Source organism: Cnephaeus nilssonii (genome assembly GCF_951640355.1).
Source record: "Cnephaeus nilssonii genome assembly, chromosome: 19".
Taxonomy (NCBI): Eukaryota; Metazoa; Chordata; class Mammalia; order Chiroptera; family Vespertilionidae; genus Cnephaeus; species Cnephaeus nilssonii.
Genome location: NC_137090.1, coordinates 25,502,967 through 25,521,240, shown reverse-complemented (window position 1 = coordinate 25,521,240; position 18,274 = coordinate 25,502,967). Strand labels below are relative to the sequence as shown.

General features: G+C 49.4%; 1 protein-coding gene across 1 annotated transcript in view; it reads left to right on the top strand.

Annotated features, from left to right (window-relative positions):
• Positions 1 to 17,700, top strand: part of AKAP1 (A-kinase anchoring protein 1) — a 33,185-nt gene extending 15,485 nt beyond the window's left edge. Inside the window, exons 2-11 of the mRNA XM_079797210.1 lie at positions 4,020 to 5,712; positions 8,320 to 8,453; positions 10,045 to 10,171; positions 10,337 to 10,464; positions 12,653 to 12,830; positions 13,581 to 13,731; positions 14,201 to 14,268; positions 15,733 to 15,806; positions 16,044 to 16,106; positions 16,618 to 17,700. Of these exons, the coding sequence (XP_079653336.1) occupies positions 4,044 to 5,712; positions 8,320 to 8,453; positions 10,045 to 10,171; positions 10,337 to 10,464; positions 12,653 to 12,830; positions 13,581 to 13,731; positions 14,201 to 14,268; positions 15,733 to 15,806; positions 16,044 to 16,106; positions 16,618 to 16,692 (2,667 nt within the window). The 5' untranslated portion in view covers positions 4,020 to 4,043 and the 3' untranslated portion in view covers positions 16,693 to 17,700. The remainder of the gene's footprint in view (positions 1 to 4,019; positions 5,713 to 8,319; positions 8,454 to 10,044; positions 10,172 to 10,336; positions 10,465 to 12,652; positions 12,831 to 13,580; positions 13,732 to 14,200; positions 14,269 to 15,732; positions 15,807 to 16,043; positions 16,107 to 16,617) is intronic.
• The last annotated feature ends 574 nt before the right edge of the window (positions 17,701 to 18,274 follow it).

Here is an 18,274-nt window from a genome sequence, read left to right as displayed (position 1 = left end):
CTTAATATAGACTTCTGCCTATGCAGGTTTTTAATTTTTTTTTAAAATATATTTTATTGATTTTTTACAGAGAGGAAGAGAGAGGGATAGAGAGTTAGAAACATCGATGAGAGCAGCTGCCTCTTGCACACCCCCCACCGGGGATGTGCCCGCAACCAAAGCACATGCCCTCGACTGGAATCGAACCTGGGACCTTTCAGTCCGCAGGCTGACGCTCTATCCACTGAGCCAAAGCGGTTTCGGCAATTTTTTTTTTTTTTTAAGAAAAGATTCCAGGTGTGGGAATTGGGGGGGGTCTTAGGGTATGGTCATAAGGTTTTAAGAGGAGTACAAACTTCCCTTTCCTTGACCCATAAAATGTCTTATCCCTACAGATCCATTAATTAGTGGATTCCGGATTTAATGTGGAGAAGAACCTGAGTCCCATTCCCTTAACTGTATAACCTTGAGTTCTTTTTTTAAAAAAATTTTATTTAATAAATCTTAATTGTTTAGATTATTATAATTGTTCCTTCCTCTTTTTTCCCCCCATAGCTCCCCTCCATCCGGTTCCCACCCCACCCTCTGCCCTTACCCCCACCCCCACCCCCACTGTCCTCATCCATAGGTGTACGATTTTTGTCCAGTCTCTTCCCGCACCCCACACGAGAATTGTCAGTCCATTCCCTTTCTATGCCCCTGATTCTATTATATTCACCAGTTTATTCTGTTCATCAGATTTTTTATTCACTTGATTTTTAGATTCACTTGTAGATAGATATGTATTTGTTGTTCATAATTTTTATCTTTACCTTTTTCTTCTTTTTCCTCTTCTTAAAGAATACCTTTCAGCATTTCATATAATACTGGTTTGGTGGTGATGAACTCCTTTAGCTTTTTCTTATCTGTGAAGCTCTTTATCTGACCTTCAATTCTGAATGATAGCTTTGCTGGGTAGAGTACTCTTGGTCGTAGGTTCTTGCTATTCATCACTTTGAATATTTCTTGCCACTCCCGTCTGGCCTGCATAGTTTCTGTTGAAAAATCAGCTGACTATCGAATGGGTGCTCCCTTGTAGGTAGGTAACTGTTTTTCTCTTGCTGCTTTTAATATTCTCTTTGTCTTTTGCTCTTGGCATTTAACCCTTTGCACTCGCTTGCTTTTTTCTCGATTCCTTTATTCTAATGCTAACCATGTCGATTCACACTCGACATCCGAGTGCAAAAGGTTAATTATGATGTGTCTTGGTATGGTCCTCTTTGGATTCCTTTTGTTTGGGGTTCTCTGTGCTTCCTGGAGTTGTAAGTCTATTTCTTTCACCAGGTGGAGGAAGTTTTCTGTCATTATTTCTTCAAATAGGTTTTCAGTATCTTGCTCTCTCTCTTCTTCTGGCACCCCCATAATTCGGATGTTGATACGCTTGAAGTTGTCCCAGAGGCTCCTTACACTATCTTCGTATTTTTGGGTTCTTTTTTCTTTTCCAGTTGGGTGTTTTTTGCTTCTTTGTATTTCAAATCTTTGACTTGATTTTTGCTATCCTCTAGTCTGCTGTTGGATCTCTGTATATTATTTTTTATTTCAGTCAGTGTATGCTTAATTTCTAGTTGGTCTTTTTTCATTTCCTCGAGAGTCTCGCTAAATTTATCGGCCTTTTCTAGAAAATTCTTGAAAAACCTTATAACAGTGGTTTTGAACTCTATATCCAGTGGTTTGCTTTCCTCCATTTCTTTCATTTGTGACCTGTTTCTTTGTCTCCGCATTTTGGCTGCTTCCCTGAGTTGATAGAGTGGCTTTGTGTGCTAGGTGTCCTATAGGCCCAGTGGCTCAGCCTCCCTAGTTACCTGAGGTGGACACTCTTGGTGCACCCCTTTGTGGGCTGTGTGCACAGTCTTGTTGTAGTTAAGCCTTGATTGTTGTTGGTATCACTGGGAGGAATTGACCTCCAGGCCAATTGGCTGTGAGGATCACCTGTGTCTATGATGGGAAAACTTCTGTGCTGGAGATACCCTTATGAGACAAGACTTGCAGAAGCCTCTGTGCTCAGCTTGGATGGGGCGGAGTCTCAGGGCAGAGCAGACAGCATTGGCTTCCTGTCAGCCCTGCCCTAAGAGGCCCCTGGGTCTCAGTGTCCTGCGGTAATCGCTGCAAGCACCTCTGAGAGAAAGCCATCGAGTTTCGCCCGCTGCCAGACAGTCCAGTTTCTCCCCAAATGAGTCTTGGTCTCCACAGTCTCACCTGGAACTGGAGTTCAGAGCAGTTGGGAGCTTTTGTCTCCCTCTCGCTTGAGAAAGCCAGCCGTGTACTCAGTTGTCCTCCCTCTCTGCGCGCGCACCTCGGTACCTCTGCCTTTCGCAGCTCCTCTGAGTCTCAGTGTGCTTTTCTCTTTCCTGACAGTCCAGTTTCTCCCCGTATGAGTCTGGGTCCCCACAGTCTTGCACGGAACTCGAGTTCAGTGCAGTCGGGAGCTTTGGTCTCCCTCCAGCTTGAGAAAGCTCGCCGGCCGCGTACTCATTTGCCAGTCCTCTCCATGCGCGCGTCTCTGTACCTTTGCCTTCTGCAGCTCTTCTGAGTCTCAGTGTGCTTTTCTCTTTTCTTCTAATTGTAGAATTTCCACTCAGCCAGCCTTCCTGTGGTTCTGGATGATGTCCATTTTGTCTTTTAGTTGTAGTTTTGAAATTGTTGTGCGAGGCAGCAGTTTAGGTGTTTACCTATGCCGCCATCTTGGTTTCTCCTCTAACCTTGAGTTCTTTAAATCTTTAAGATGGTAATATATTCCAAACCAGGCTGTTGAAGATTAGGTGATGCAAGACAAGTATCTAGTGAGGTTCCTCATTTGAATCTTAAGCTATTAGACAGCATTATTGAAGCTTTCCACCCGGAGGGTATAATACAGCGCCTTCTGAGCCGGGGCTGCTGCTTAGCTCTGCTTTGTACTTTCCAGTCTCGTTGCTTCATCTTAACATATTAGCAGGAAGGTTTATCCTTAAAGATGAGGGACTTTCTGGAGATGACCTGCCCACCCCTATAATTTAGAGAAACACTTTTCCTTAGCACCTTCACAAACGTGTTTGTAAATCTTCTTGGAGGCTTGTTATGCAGCTTACGGTACAGTAGGTCTGGAAAGGGACTGAGATACTGTATTTCCAGCAGGTTCCCTGGTTATGCTCGATGCTTCTGGTCCACAGACTGTGCTCTGAGATGCAAAGTCCTGGAGCAGTGTTTCCAGCCTCTGCTGATCATCAGGCTCACTTGGGGAGCTGTATGCTCTGCTTTTGCCAGAAAACATTTAGATAAGTAGATACAACCAGTAAGAGTTGGTAAAGCATTTACAATTAAGCACAAATCCAAATTAAGGTGTAATTCACCATATCAATGAAGGATTTGAGGTTTTAAGGAGACTTAAAATTTTTGCATACAGAATAAAATTTGCTGGCATGGGAGGCACTGAATACAAGCATTCTCAATAAGTCTGTTACATACCTCTAATGAGAGCTCATCCTGCTCTGCAAAGCACTTACTATATATCTAAACTAATCCTCATACCTGTCATCTTCTGCTGCCTTCTTCTAGGCCATGATCATTTCTCCTTTCCTGGCTTTAACTGACCTAGGTCTCCAGGTCCCTTTTGCTCCATATACTGTTTCTCCTGCTCCCCAAATCACCTGCAAACACAGTTTGGTATGTCTGCCTTTTCCACCTATGCTGGTTCTCTATTGTCTACAGCAGTGGTCGGCAAACTGCGGCTCTGTTGACTAATGAGATTGCCGACCACTGGTCTACAGGATAAAGTCGAGACTCTGCAGTAGCTTGTATCAAGGGAGTGTGTGTGGATGAGGGAGCAGAAGGGGGTGTCTCTTCTTGCTCATCCACTTCCAGTGGCTCACCCAGAGTCATGGTGTGAAGGGGTGGTGATCCCTTCAGGGGCAGGGAAAGGGAGAGCCAACAGCTCTGCTGTCGCCTGTCTATTGTCTTTCCTGTGCAGTCACATCAGGAACCTCTTACCAGGCTCTCATGGCATCTCTTTCTCCTTCTGTTCCCAGGTGTAACTACTATAAGCCTCCAGGATGGCCATCCAATTCCGTTCACTTTTCCCTTTGGCATTGCCTGGAATGCTAGCACTCCTTGGCTGGTGGTGGTTTTTCTCTCGTAAAAAAGAGCACGTCAGCAGCCGTGACAAACAGGTGGAGGCTAGTGCTGTGGAGCTGAGGGCTGGCCCTGCCATCGAGGAACTGGCCCCTGTGGAAGATGCCTGTCGTGCAGTAGTGTCCACACCCCCCAGTGTCACACAACCAGCAGAAGAGGAGCTGGCCACTGTGTACAAACCTTCCACAGAGCCCCCGGCCTTGCTGCGGTCACATCCAGCCTGTCGTAGATCAGAGTCCTCAGGCAGCCTGTCTAACACCACAGACACGAGAGTTCGACCAGGAACATGCAGAGATGATAGTGCAAGGGTGGAACCAGCCCAGACAGGTGATGAAGCCAAGCCTGTTCCTCTAGAGTGTGCCCTTGCATCCCCAAAGGCTATTCAGTTCCCCCACGAAGCCACCGAGGTGTGCAGGCACGAGGCAGGGTGGGGCCAGCAAGGTCAGTCTGCAGCTCCCACAGAGAAGCATGGCCCTGCGGAGAAGGCAAGAGAGATGGGGGCTGAAGGCACTGGTGACGCAATGTTGGGAGAAAGTGGGCTAGAAGAAGGTGTGTTGTCTCTGGAGCGTGGCTCTGCATTACAGAGCATCAAGGCGCCCAGCATGACTCCCTTGGGAGGAGGGGGAGAGGAAAGGAAGAGCAGCCCACCTCAGGTGGAGGGGGACACAGCAGGGAAGTTGATGAGTAGCTTTAATGAATTGGCTCATGTGGAGCAGGCCAAGGAGGATGAAACACTGGCACCCTGTGTCCGAGGTGGCCGAGTCTGGGATGGAAAATTGAGCAAAGAGGAGTCCTTAGATAAAAATGAGGAGACCTTGGATAAAAATGAGGAGATTGAGCAAGCTGCCTACCAGATCATCTCCAAAGTGATCTTGGATGCAACTGAAGAAGTGCTCGCCACCACCATGGGCAGTATGGCAGGTTGCATGTATCAGGCCTCAGCCGGTCAGCTCCAAGGGCAGAAGGAGGAGAGGTGTGCCCCAATCTGCCAGAAAACTGCCCTTGGGCAAGATGCCTTGGAGCCCACTCAGGCCACAATGGAGGTGGCCACAGCGAAGGCAGTCTTGGACCCATTGGAGTCAGCTTTGGACCCGTTGAAGTCAGCCTTAGGCCCGTTGGATGCTGCCTTCCCCTTGCCAGGCCTGCCAGCAGAGCACCTGCCACCACCACCAAAGACCTATGTGAGCTGCCTGACCAGCCCTCTGTCCAGCCCCACCAAGGACACGAAGCCAAAGAACTCTGTGCACCACATCGCCCTGGCCCCCTGCCCACCACCAGCCGCCCCCCTCGGAGTGTCGCTGGACAACACAAGCGTCCTGGTGGAAGATGCTGGCTGTGTCACCTGCATGTCTGACAATAGCCAGGATGTCCCTTCAGAATCCTCCTCCAGGCAGTGCTCAGATTCCGTCAGCACTTCAGGGCTCGAAGACTCTTGTACAGAGACCAACTCAAGCCCTAGGGACAAGGCTACCACCTCACCACTGCCACAAAGTACTGTGCCCTTCAGCAATGGGGTGCTGAAGGAGGAGTTGTCAGACTTGGGGACTGAGGATGGATGGACCATGGATGCGGAAGCAGATCATTCGGGAGGTAGGAGGGTCTTGGGTATTCCTCACTCGGAGGACAGGGGTCTCCCTTTATGTAGTAGGAAAGGCTGCCTCTCTCTCTGCTACTTCTGCGTCCCAATCGGCGTGCAGAAAGGGCACAGTGGAGAGCTGGTGGGTAACTGAAAATTTAGGCTGCCTTAAACCCAAAGCCATGGGATTTGTAACTTGTTTTGGCAGCCAGTGACCTTGCCTAGCCCATCTGACAAAATCAGATCAAAGTTGGGTTGGGTTGACCGATTAACCTAAGTGTGCCTCTTTTTCTCTTTTAAACCCTAACCTGTTAATGTTGTTTTGTTTTTTTTAATGGAGAGAGGCCTCCTTAACTTTAATTCCCTTGAGTACCGAGAGTAGGTGTGAGCTTTTTTTTAATGGTTTATTTCCTTTTAACCATGTGCTTGTTCCCATGTCTTCACCTGCTTTCCTTCTCCAGAAGCTCTTTCCTGGTAAGTGCCCAGAGACTGGCCCCAGCTTTGCATACTTGTGGGAGGCTCGCACTCTGCTGCGTGTTGCTGTCACCCTTTGCAGAGCGCCTCAGCCATTTTCTTTCTGTGCAGCTGCAGGTCCACCCCCGGGAAAGACGGGCACTCGGGTAATGAAGTGCCCACTGGTTTTTTTCGAGTGCTGACCCCAGCGTAGACAGTTGAGACCGCTAACTTCCAGGTCAGCAGCTCCTGACCCTGTTTTTGCAGCTACCCTGGGGCATTTTCATTGATCTCTTGGGAAGAGGCATTCCCCTCCTGGTCTCTGACTGCCTTGCCCTGGAACCTTTTCCTATCATGTCACCTTGAGGCAGGTTGGGACTCTTTCTTTGGAATTCAGCACTTTGAGCAGCTCCTGGTGTGTACCACACATTACATTTTACCACCTCTAAGGTGCTATTGATTATGACACTACTGTTTTTTATGTACCTCGGAAAGAAAAAAAAATGCTGCCGATCATGAATATAGAAGGCCAGAGACTGTAAGATGCACTCTAACTTTAGGGATGTTAAAAGTTTTTTTTTTTAAGGCATTTTAAAATGGGTGGAAAACCTTAAGAATAAAGGGGTTTCCCTTTGCCTCTTGCCCCTCAGGTTAATTAACAAGCCCTCTGGCCTTGTCATGCCAATTCTAGATTGATAATAGCTATGCAGAAGGCTTCCGAGTTTAGGCCTCATGGAAGAGGAGGCTGTGACTGAGCATGGTGATGTGTGGGGACATTGGGGATGGTAGATAGAAGCCTGGTAGTGCCAATCACTGAGCACTCAGTTGTGCCAAGTACCAGGCTGTGTCTTACCGACCCACCTCCATTCTCATGGTAGCCCTGCCTTGTGCGTGAGAAAGCTGGAAGCTGGCCTTTGAGTGAAGCCTGCTAGAGTCCTGGCGTGGTCTGAGCCACCTCTGAGTGTCATCGGGGTGGAAGGTACCATCCAGTCCTGCTCTGTCGGGTAGAGGCTGGGGCTGGCATTATCAGAAGGGTATGGACTGGCTGTGACCAGTTGTTCTCCGGGGAGGCCTGCATCTAATACCTGGCTCCAGGGGCCATGTGGACCTGTTGGCCCATCACCTCCCCCACTCTGTGTTAAGGGAGGAGGAGGAGGTCACTTTGATGGTGACTTAGCTGGGAGTGAATCTCCTAAGCTTTACTCCTTTGCATCCAGACAGTACAGGGGATTATGCCCAGGGTCTGGAGAAACCAGTGCAAGATAACCTAATTAGTAGAATCTCAGGAGCCCTCTATTTCTGGCAATAGAGTTGTCCATATTTAAATGAGAGCCACTTAAGTGGGTTTGGCCCTCTGTTTTTCTCTGATGGTCCCTTTGGCACACTCTTGGTCAAGAGTGGAGCAGCCCAAGTCAATGCTAGGCTCCTGCTGCCCACCCTGTCCTCTTGGGAGTGAGCTTTAGCTCAGTCTTTGGACCAGGGCATTAGAGACCCGCCATGAGCTCAGAAGAGCATTCTGAGTTGCACAAGTCGGGCCTAAGCAGGGGAAAAGGAGGGCCTCATTCCTGTGTCCACTTTTGGCAGGGCCCTGATGGGGAATAAGAATGGGGTCTTCAGACATACCAGCGCCAGGGGACTTTTTCTAGCTCTACTTGGCTGAAGGCCACTGACTGTGAGCCTAGGCCAGGGGCCTTGGGACCTAGGGACCCTTGGTCTGAGGGGCTGGCATTGTCAGAAGGGTGTGGACTGGCTGTGACCAGTTGGTCTCGGGGGAGGCCTGCATCTAATATCTGGCTCCTGGAAACATGTGAACCTGTTGGCCCATCCCCTCCCCCACCCTCAGGACTCCCCCTTCCTAGGCCAGTGTCTTTCTTCCCAGTTCACCACTTGTCTGCTCCAGCAGCTGTGGCTGGGTGTGGCTGCCAATTAAGCAAGTTGGACTGTAAATGACAAGCTAAAATTAGGTGTATCTACACCCCCAGCCCTCCTTTCATTGGGGTTGTTCTGAGCCTTCTAGACTTCCAGTTGACAGTCACCTGCCAAGCTTGAGGAGGGGGCGGGGGCCGGGGGCCTTGGGCCTCCCAGGAATGTGAGTTTGGGAGTTGTGCGTTATTAATTGCTCTGAGCTGGTGTCTGGGTGTCTGTGCATGCTGCTTCCTCCCCTGCAGGCTCAGACGGGAACAGCATGGATTCAGTGGATGGCTGCTGTGGACTCAGGAAGACTGACGGTTTCCAGAATGCCCAGGCAGGCTCTAATCCTAAGAAGGTCGACCTCATCATCTGGGAGATTGAGGTGCCAAAGGTAAGAGTTGCAAGCTCAAAGTTCCCAGGTTCATTGGGCTTGGGTGTGGGATTCAGGGGAGGGACAGTCAACCTGGAGTGGCGGCTCCCTCGTGAGCCCAAGGCTGAGGGGAAAGGGAGTGCTCTGCTTTGCCAAGGTTCAAAGAACTTCCTGCAAAAGGAATTTCTCCAGCTGCCTTGCGAGTGTCCTATTCTTGTCCTCTTCTAACTTCAGGCCTCTAACCTCCCCTGGGTTTTTTTGTGTGTCCCGGAGCTCCGATCTGCTTGGAGATGGCTAGCAAAACCAGATAGAGGACATGGGCCAGCAAGGAGTCCTTCACTGTGCTCTGCCCAAGCTTTCCAGTGCAAGTATTTTGTAATTGAGCATAGCATAAATCCATATTTTAGAAAACTTGAGAAGTATAGAAATGTATAAAGAAAATAAAAATCAGCTCTAATCCTACCCCCGAGAATGACTGGGAAGGCTTATTTCCTTCTCGTCTTGTATGTACCCTGTGGTTTTTAAACACAACTGAGATTATGTTGCTTTAATTAATGCTTTTAAATATTTAACAATTTAATTTTCCTGTGCTACTCTTTGAAAATGTAATTTTAACTGCATTATTCATTGTGTGAATGTCAATTTACTTCACTACTCCCCAATTCCGGGGTGCTTAAGTGGTTTCTAGCTTCTTGCTATTCTGACTTACAACTTATTAGCTCGGTCTTGATGTTTATCTCTGGGGCTCAGAAATAATTGGCCCACTTCATTCTCTGGGGGCATTTAGCTTTCTGCCGTGTGGAGACTTCGCTGGCTTTGAACTCGGGGTCAGGTGGGCAGCTCAGACTCATGGTACTGGCTCTCTTAGTTGTTTGCTCCCCCAGTGATCCTGATAACCACCGTGCCCTCTTCTCCTTCATTGGCTGCTTTTAAAAGGCATACCGGAGCAGCTCTGGGTGCTGAGGGACCAGGCCCCTAGTAGCTCCATGGGGGTGGGGTTATTAGGGAGTGATTCAGAGCTTCTTATGTCATGGCTAAGTTTGGCTGCTTCTTTCTGCCTTGAACTCTGGTGTGCTGGGCATTCTGTGAGCTACAGGCTCTGAAGATGCCAGCCTGCTGTCATTTGGCAGCAGGAGCCCAAAGGCTCCTTTATTTTCAAATCGAGACTCTTTATCTTTGGTCCTGAGTAGACCTGAGGAGGTGGAAGAGTTGTAAATCCACCCTTGTGCTGAAACATCTCATAGTCTGGATCTGGGAGAAGAAAATGCTGCCTTTGCAGCTTTCTGAATTCAGACCACATTGTCGGGGATGAAATGGGAACTGCTGAGTCCTGGAGCCAGACTTGCAGTGCAGCTGCTTAGTAGCTGTGTGATGTTGGGTGAGTTACTTAGCCTCTCTGCGCTTGTTTTCCTCATCTGTAAATGGAGATTAAAAAGGTATCCATTTAATAGGTATTGTGAGTAAATGCAAGTGCTTAAAATAGTGCCAGAGAAAGGAGTGCTGACATGTTAACAGATAATATGTTTGAGTTTGACCTTGTGAAAAACAAAGGTAGGTCTTTGGGAGTGGTTTTGGAGGAATTGGTTTCCCATTAACTAACTCTTTTTCTCAGCACTTAGTTGGTCGGCTAATTGGCAAGCAGGGGCGGTATGTGAGTTTTCTGAAGCAAACATCTGGTGCCAAGATCTACATCTCCGCCCTGCCTTACACCCAGAATGTCCAGATCTGCCACATAGAAGGTCAGTGGGTTTCAAGCCCCTTTAGATGCCTCTCTTTCTGAGGCAAAATTTAACACCTTAAAGGCACACTTGAACTCTAGGAGAATTCCTGTGGAATGGGGTGTGGTTTTGCTCTGTTTGTCTTACCTGCTGTGACTCCTCCTTCCTCTTTCCTCCTTCTCTTAGGCTCTCAGCATCATGTAGACAAGGCGCTGAACTTGATTGGGAAGAAGTTCAAGGAACTGAACCTCACCAATATCTACGCTCCCCCCCTGCCTTCACTGGCACTGCCTTCTCTTCCATTGACTTCCTGGGTGAGCATGCTCCTGGGGGACCAGGACTTCTTGCATCGCTTTCCCCCAACAAGAAACTCCCAAGACCATGGCCTGCTCATTGATGCCTCTGCCCTCTCACTTCTAGCCTCCACTGGTCTGTTCTGCTTCTAGCCTGTGTCCTCTGGGGAAGTCTTAGCCAGAGGCCTCTTAGTGTCCCTGATTGGAAGGACCACTCTCCCCTGGCTCTGCCACCTGGGCACTCTTTATGTTCAAGGCATTTGCCTAGAAAGGACTGTAGTCCACCCAGGAAACTAGGCGGGTCCAGGCTGGTGTGGAACTCCTTGAAACTGGAGCAGTGTCTGGATGAGGCCCCTGCTGAGGGCTCAAGATGGGCTTTCCCTTAGTTAAGGCAAATCTAGTGGTGGCCCTGATGAAGGATTCCCTTCCCCATCCCGCTTCCCAGGAGGTACCTAGAGTATAAAGGAGAAGCAGTAACCCCCACCAGGCCCAGGAAGCCATGTGGCTCTTTGGAGGTTGCCCTGAGAGTTGGGCAAGAGAAGGAGCTGACATCTCAGGGGTCCCTGTGTCCTGGGCAATTGCAGAATCTCTGGGGCTTGTCACTCATGTCCTACAATGTACCTCCTCCCCTATTTGGGCCTCATCTTACTGAGGCTACAGTCATGTGCCACCTAGTGACAGGGATTCGTCCTAGAAGGATTGTTACTGTTGTTGGCGTGAACACAGTTATAACCACACAAACCTAGTTGGTACAGCCTACTACACCTGGGCTGTGTGAGACACCAGCATTGTCTATACCAGTGATGGCGAATCTATGACATGCGTGTCAGCACTGACACGCGTAGCCATTTCTGATGACATGCAGCCGTTGAGGCGGCCGCATGCCGAGGATGAAACATTTGCTGCTCCTGAGGATGAAACATTTGCGAAATAATGTTTTTTCCTCAAAGTGACACACTACCCGAGTTATGCTCAGTTTTTTGGCGAAGTTTGACACACCAAGCTCAAAAGGTTGCCCATCACTGGTCTATACGTCTCTTACTGACCAGCACGTCACTATGACGCACGTGGCTGGACTGCATTTCACACATGACCTGAATATGCTGCCTCAAGAAAATTGCCTGCCTGGCTTTTGTTTAGGACAGTGGACTTCTTGGTTCTGTATCTTGCCCCCTCCAGAGACCCTTGTGCCTTGGGGGAAGGGATGCTTCCCTTTTCCTTTCCCGTGGATATTTGGGAGTGGGCTGAACCTCACTCCACCCTTCACTTCTGAATCAGTGTTTTCCTCAGGAGGCTTGGCCCCAGACCCACTCTTTATTTTTAGATAATTGAGTGGTTGGTGTGGCTTCCTTCCCTTGTTCTCTGGGTGGCTTAGTGGGACTGGAGGGGTGGAGGCCAGGACTCTCAGCCAAGCCTCTTGTGCCACCTGGATGGAGGATGGACAAGATGAGCTGCTGTGTCCACAGCACCAGGATGGTTTCTGTAGCTTAGCATCGGGAAAGCTAGTATGTGAGGACAGTTCTTTCAGAGACTAGTCTTGGCCTCTTCAGGGCCTTTAAGGTGGGGCCTGGCCACAGAGCAACCCTACATTCCAAATCCCGGCGTGGGAATGAGTTGGGAGGATGTCTGTGGAGCCTAGAGAAGAGCAAATATGACTCAGACTGTTGCAGACTTTGACAGTGAACCCTTGCTGACAGAAAGGTAGAGAGATGCTGTCAGACCATAAGCTCCTGGGGTCAGTTGCAGGCCCAGAGGAGCTAGCTGAGGGGCCTGAGGGCCTATCCACCTTGGCACCTGCTCTCAGTGGCTGCCTCATTCCCTTTGGCCTTCCTGGGATCTTATAGACTCACAAGAATGCTGGAGGTGGGGGATGGGGAGACCTGGCCAGTGGACCTTGGTCAGGTCAGGGGGAGGCCCAGCACCACCTCCAGAGCCTGCTCCTGGGATCCTCCCTGTCCAGCCCTGTGTGAGGTCGCCTCTAGTGGTTACTCATGGTACAGCAAGGCAAGGGCCATAGTGGTGTCTAAGCACTTGCATGCTCAAGTAGTTTTCCTGGAACCCCTGCCAGCTGGGTGCCATGTGCTTTGGGTTGCCATGCTTTTTTCAAAGAGGTGCCAGTTCAGAGACTTGTCCTGGGACCTCATGGCTTAACCCAAACATGAGAAGAGAAGGATTACTGAAGTGCCTGCTACCCCTCCCCTCTCCACAGCTCATGCTCCCAGATGGCATCACTGTGGAAGTGATCGTGGTCAACCAGGTCAATGCGGGGCACCTGTTTGTGCAGCAGCACACGCACCCTACCTTTCATGCACTGCGCAGCCTGGACCAGCAAATGTACCTCTGCTACTCTCAGCCTGGAATCCCCACCTTGCCCACCCCGGTAGAAAGTAAGTGCTGCCCTGAAGGTCGGCAGGAGCCATGCCAGGGAAGAGTTTTAGGGGTGGCCTATTCTGCTCCTTGGGTCCTTCATGGACCAGCATTTCTGACTTCTTGCTGTTGGCATGGAGTACTCTGGGCTCAGTTGCTTGGCTAGCACAAGCTGCTGTTCGTACTGGCTATACACGGAGCCATGGTGTGGAGTGGAGTTTTTTGATTTGTTTTTCTTAAAATATATTTCTATTGATTTCAGAGAGGAAGGGAGAGGGAGAGAGAGAGATAGAAACATCAATGATGAGAGAGAACCATTGATCAGCTGCCTTCTGCACTTCCCACACTGGGGATCGAGCCCACAACTGGGGCATATGCCCTGACCGGGAATCAAACTGTGACCTCCTGGTTCATAGGTCGGTGCTCAATTACTGAGCCACACTGGCTGGGTGTATTTTACTTTTTATTCTGGTTCATCTGTGTCCATCTGAGGCTCCAGTAAGTTTCAGAGTACATGGATGTAGGTGAGTGCCTTTGTCTGGATGATTTTTGGATGGCACCCTGCTAGGCTGAATGTCCCACATCCAGGTGCTTCTGTTGGCCAGTCTTAGGCTCTGGGGAGGCTTCAGGGACTCCTTCCCATTCCGGTTCCCTGCAACTTGGAGGTGCAGGCCTCTGGGAAGGGATGTGGGCAGTGGGTAGCATTGACTGGGCAGCCCTTGTGCCCTGGCCTGGGCCAGGCTTGCCCACAGCTCTCTCCTTCCCTGCAGTAACAGTCATCTGTGCAGCCCCTGGTGCGGATGGTGCTTGGTGGCGAGCCCAAGTGGTGGCCTCCTACGAGGAGACAAATGAAGTCGAGATTCGCTATGTGGACTACGGGGGATATAAGAGAGTGAAAGTAGACGTGCTCCGGCAAATCCGGTGAGTCCAGGCTCCTCGCACAGGCGCACACCCTGCTTAGGAGGGGACGGATTTTTGTTGGTTGGCTCAGTTCTACTAAGCCTGGGACACGGGTTAATTCTTCCTGCTATCTACTCTGCTTTAGCAGTCTGATATAAACAAACTCCATCGCTCACCTCAGCCAAACTAAACCAGACAGGCCTGTCTTAGAAGAATTCCCCTGAGTATCATATGGCAAAAGCAAAGCAGGCTTTTTTTTAGGAGTTTGATGCAAGAAGACCCTCTGAGGTCAGGCTTGTGGCAGAACTGGCGGCCTGCCTTCAGGTGTATGGGGGCTGAGCCATCATGGGTATCTGTTGCCCATCATGAGTATCTGCTCTCCTTCACTCTGGGCTGCTGGGCTCATGGCACTAACAGAAGATAACTACCAGCCTGGAGTAGAGTCGGCCTTCGGGGCCATGCTCAATGTGTTCCTTTCTTGTTGCTCTAGGTCTGACTTTGTGACCCTGCCTTTCCAGGGAGCAGAAGTCCTTCTGGATAGCGTGATGCCCCTGTCAGGTAACAGGTGTGGGCTTCTGGCAGGGTGTGTGTGTGTGTGTTGGGGGCGGGGGGGCAGTTGAGAGTAGGTCTTTTTTTTTGAGAGTCTCATTTTCACCTGGAGGGCTTATGCTAACATGGATTGCTGGCACTGTCAGTTTCTGATCAATTGATAGCTTTGGGCCGAGACCTCAGAACTTGTATTTCTAAATTCTCAGGTGAGGCCAATACTGCTGGTCCATGGACCACCCTCCCAGGTCCACTGCTCTGGACTTTACCTGGGCCTCCAACTTAGAGAGGCTTCTGCTGCAGGTGCCTTCCAGACGTAGTCCAGACCCAGAGGCCTAGCACCTGTGGTTGAGGGCAGGCATTGAGGCCAATGGCACTCCTCAGCTGGGCCTCAGCTTCTGGGGGCACTGTGGGGATCACACTGCCACACACCTGTCCACTGTGGTGTCTTAGACTGATCACATTGCCTAAGGGAAGGGGACTGGCAGTGTGATCCTGGGCAAGTTACTTAGCCTCGATTCCTACCTCCCTCCTCTGGAAAATGGGGCTTTACCTGTTTTTCAGAGTGGCCAAGGAAATTACATGAACCTAGAAACTGAGATGTGGACTCTGGTCAGGTAGCAGCTACTTATGACCAGGAGTTTTATATTTACTAGTCCCTTGATTTCATGCTCCTCCCTCCCAGGTTTGCCCCATCTAATCTTGTTCTTGTACAAAGCAATGAAATGCTTTAGAAGCACTACAGCCTGGCTGTGGTCTTGTTGGCTAGAATGCTGGGCAGGGTCTTCAGTTTTATTTCTCTTTATTACTTTGCCCATGCCCAGCCTTCTTCTCCATTTCTATCCGTCTCAGGACTTATCCGGGCCCAGCTGAAAGGCTCCCTCCTCCATAAGATATTCCCAGACCTTTGTAAACCTGCCTCTCACTTCCTTACCATCTCTTGCCTTGGGTGTATTCTTACATGTAACTTCTATAATCTGACGAAGAAAGCTGCCTCAGTGCCCTGCCTGCTGTTCGATAGTTACTGCCCGCATTGGGCTGTGTGGCCACTGCCTGGGTTTGAATTCCACCTGCACCACTCTCAGAGCTGGTTGACCTTCTGCCTTTGTCTTCCATGTTCCCACCTATAAAGTAGGGTAGCACCTGCCATCTTGTAAGGTGTTAACTGATTCAGTGGAAGAACGTATCCAACATGCTCAGCCCGGTCAGCCCCCAGATAAGCGGTGGTGGTGATGTTTCCATTGAAGGCAGAGTTTCTGTCCATCTGGTCCTCTGTATGTAGGTAGCACATAGCAGGGACCCTGAGTGTTTGTAGAGACCTGGGCTTTCTTGACACCGGTGGCTCTCTCAGGTGAAGGTCTCAGGCTCCGTGGCAGTATGTGAGGCCTTTTACTTGGAACACACCTAGAAGTGTGTAGGTGACAAGAGCACCTGTCCTCAGTGAGAGTCTAAATGCTGCTTTTCCTTCTCCTAAAGACGATGAGCACTTCTCACCCGAGGCGGATGCAGCTGTGAGCGAGATGACTGGAAACACAGCGCTGCTGGCTCAGGTGTGTGGCTGGTACGGGGGGAGGGGGAGGCGGGGCAGGCTGCACAGGCTCTGTCTGAGGAACCTCCCAGCTTCTGCAGGGCCCACCGGCCTCACTCATCCAGCATCTGGGCCTCTTGGGAGCCGACCTTTCAGTTGCCTGCCTTCCTGTGGTTCCTGCCCTGGGCTGCCTAGCTGTCTTCACAGAGAGGCACACGGGGTCACTTCTAAACAGACTTGTTTTTCTGTTTGTTTTCAGGTGACAAATTACAGTCCGACTGGCATTCCTTTGATCCAGCTGTGGAGTGTGGTAGGAGATGAAGTAAGTTCTGTCCTATTTCCCTGCGTTACTAGCCAGCAGTGATGATCAACGTGGAGCTAATCAGAGGATGTAACTACAGACCAGGGTCTCCCAGGGGCATTTAGCGATGTCTGGAGATCTTTGTGGTTGACATAGTTGGGAGTGGGTCAAGGGCAGGTATGCTGGCTAAACATTTTACAGTGCACAGGAGAGCTCCCACAACAGAGAATTATTTAGCCCAAAATGTCGGTGGGGCTTGCTAGACCGTCTGTCCATCGCATTTTCCTCTCCTCACCGCATGGTATTAAAGCTTAGATTTCTCAATGCACTGGAAAGCCTGTCCTCATGCCAGTAGAATACAGAAGTAAATGCCCCTGTTGGCCCAGAAAATGAGTCACACCCCCACCGCCATTACTAGTGCACCTGTTGCCTACGGTGGCCGCCTGGACCTGTAAGAGGGAGCATTGTGCTGCCTTGAGACATGGCCCCTGGGTGCCGTGGGCAGAGATTTCAAGGGGACTTTCTCTTCTAGGTGGTGTTGATAAACCGGTCGCTGGTGGAGCGAGGACTTGCTCAGTGGGTAGACAGCTACTACACAAGCCTCTGACCCCTGCCACAGCCGCTCGAGTCTTTATTGCACTGTTGAAATTGGGCTTGACACTCAAGGCAAAGACTTTACATCAGAATAACAAATGTTGTCTTCCTCAGACAGTCCTTTTTTTTTTTCTTCAAAAAAATATTATAGTCATGTTGAGAAAGGTGTTTTGTCTCTGAGACAAGGAAGGAGCTGTGGGTTCTTTTTAAAGCCATAGGATGGTGTTCAACAAGCCAGTCGGGTTAACCTGGTTCTAAGCTGTTAAAAAAAATGTGGAAGAAAAACTGTCTCAACCAGTTGTCCCATTCTCCCCCGCTCCCCATTCCTCTCCTCTTCCTTCCCACTCCCCCTCACCCCCAAGCCAAACTGATTGGAGCAGACAGGCCAAGGGATGTGTTGCTTGTTTGAGAGGGTTTCTTTTGCTTCAAAATCTTTCTTCAGGGAGCAGGACATGAACTGACTAATTGGTATTGATTATTTGTACAGCTGACATAAATGCATTTATGATGTTAACCCAGTTTTTATAAACTTCACCTACGTGTCTAAGAAGGCAGACTTTTTAATGCATATGTAAATACAAAGCAATCAGACCTCTCTCTGGCCTTGGTCCGCGGGAGAAGGGAAGTGTTTGTTACCTGGCCAAGCCTGGTTGTGATTTGTAACCATTTTCTATTTGTGCAAACAATGTAAATATGTGTTTAAAAATGTAATATTTTATACAAGATACACTGGAGAACAAAGGGAACTCGAGGTTTTTCCACTTCCGCAGTCCAGCTTCCCATCAGCTCCTCCGCTGGGGCTCCCGTGGTGCCCCCAATACTGAACAGGGTGACTGTATGATATAGATTGTGATCCGGGGATTTTTTTTTTTTCTGTACAAATTTGTTTAAAAAAAAAAAAAAGCAGCTCATTGAATTACCTTGCAGTGGTGTGTTTGATTCTTTTTTAAACTGTTCTCCCGCGTTGTGCAATTTTAAATAAGTAACTTAAGCTTATATAAATCTTGAATTGTATACCCTAGAGCTTTGAGTTCATTTGTTCCATGGTGAAAAGGGTTGGGGAGTAAAGACGGTGGTTGTAGGGTGGTGGGGCTGGAGAGCTATGGCTCTTTGAAGACAGGTTAGCCAGAAACTTCCACCTGGCCTTCCCCTCCGTGCCCCGCAAGGTGGCAGCAGGCGTCCTCTGGCTTCCCCAGTGAGTGTCTCAAACAGCCAAGCTTGAATTTAAAGTGCCGGTTTCCATAATTCTTTGGTTATGCTTTTTTTCCCCCTTCTTTTGTTAATCCACACCAGAGGATACTTTTTCCATTGCTTTTCAAAGAGAGTGGGAGGGCAGGAGGGGGGCAGAGAGAGAGAGAGAAAGAGAGATCAATGTAAGAGAGACATATCAACTGGTTTCTTCCCACATGTGCCCCGACTGGGGGGTGGGGAGCATACCCACAACCCTAGTGTATGTCCTTGACTGGGAATCAAACTCACGATCCATCTATGTGTAGGCTGATGCTCTAACCACTGAGAAACACCGGCCAGGGCTGGTTATGCATTCTTTTTAAAAATATATATATTTTATTGATTTTTTTTACAGAGAGGAAGAG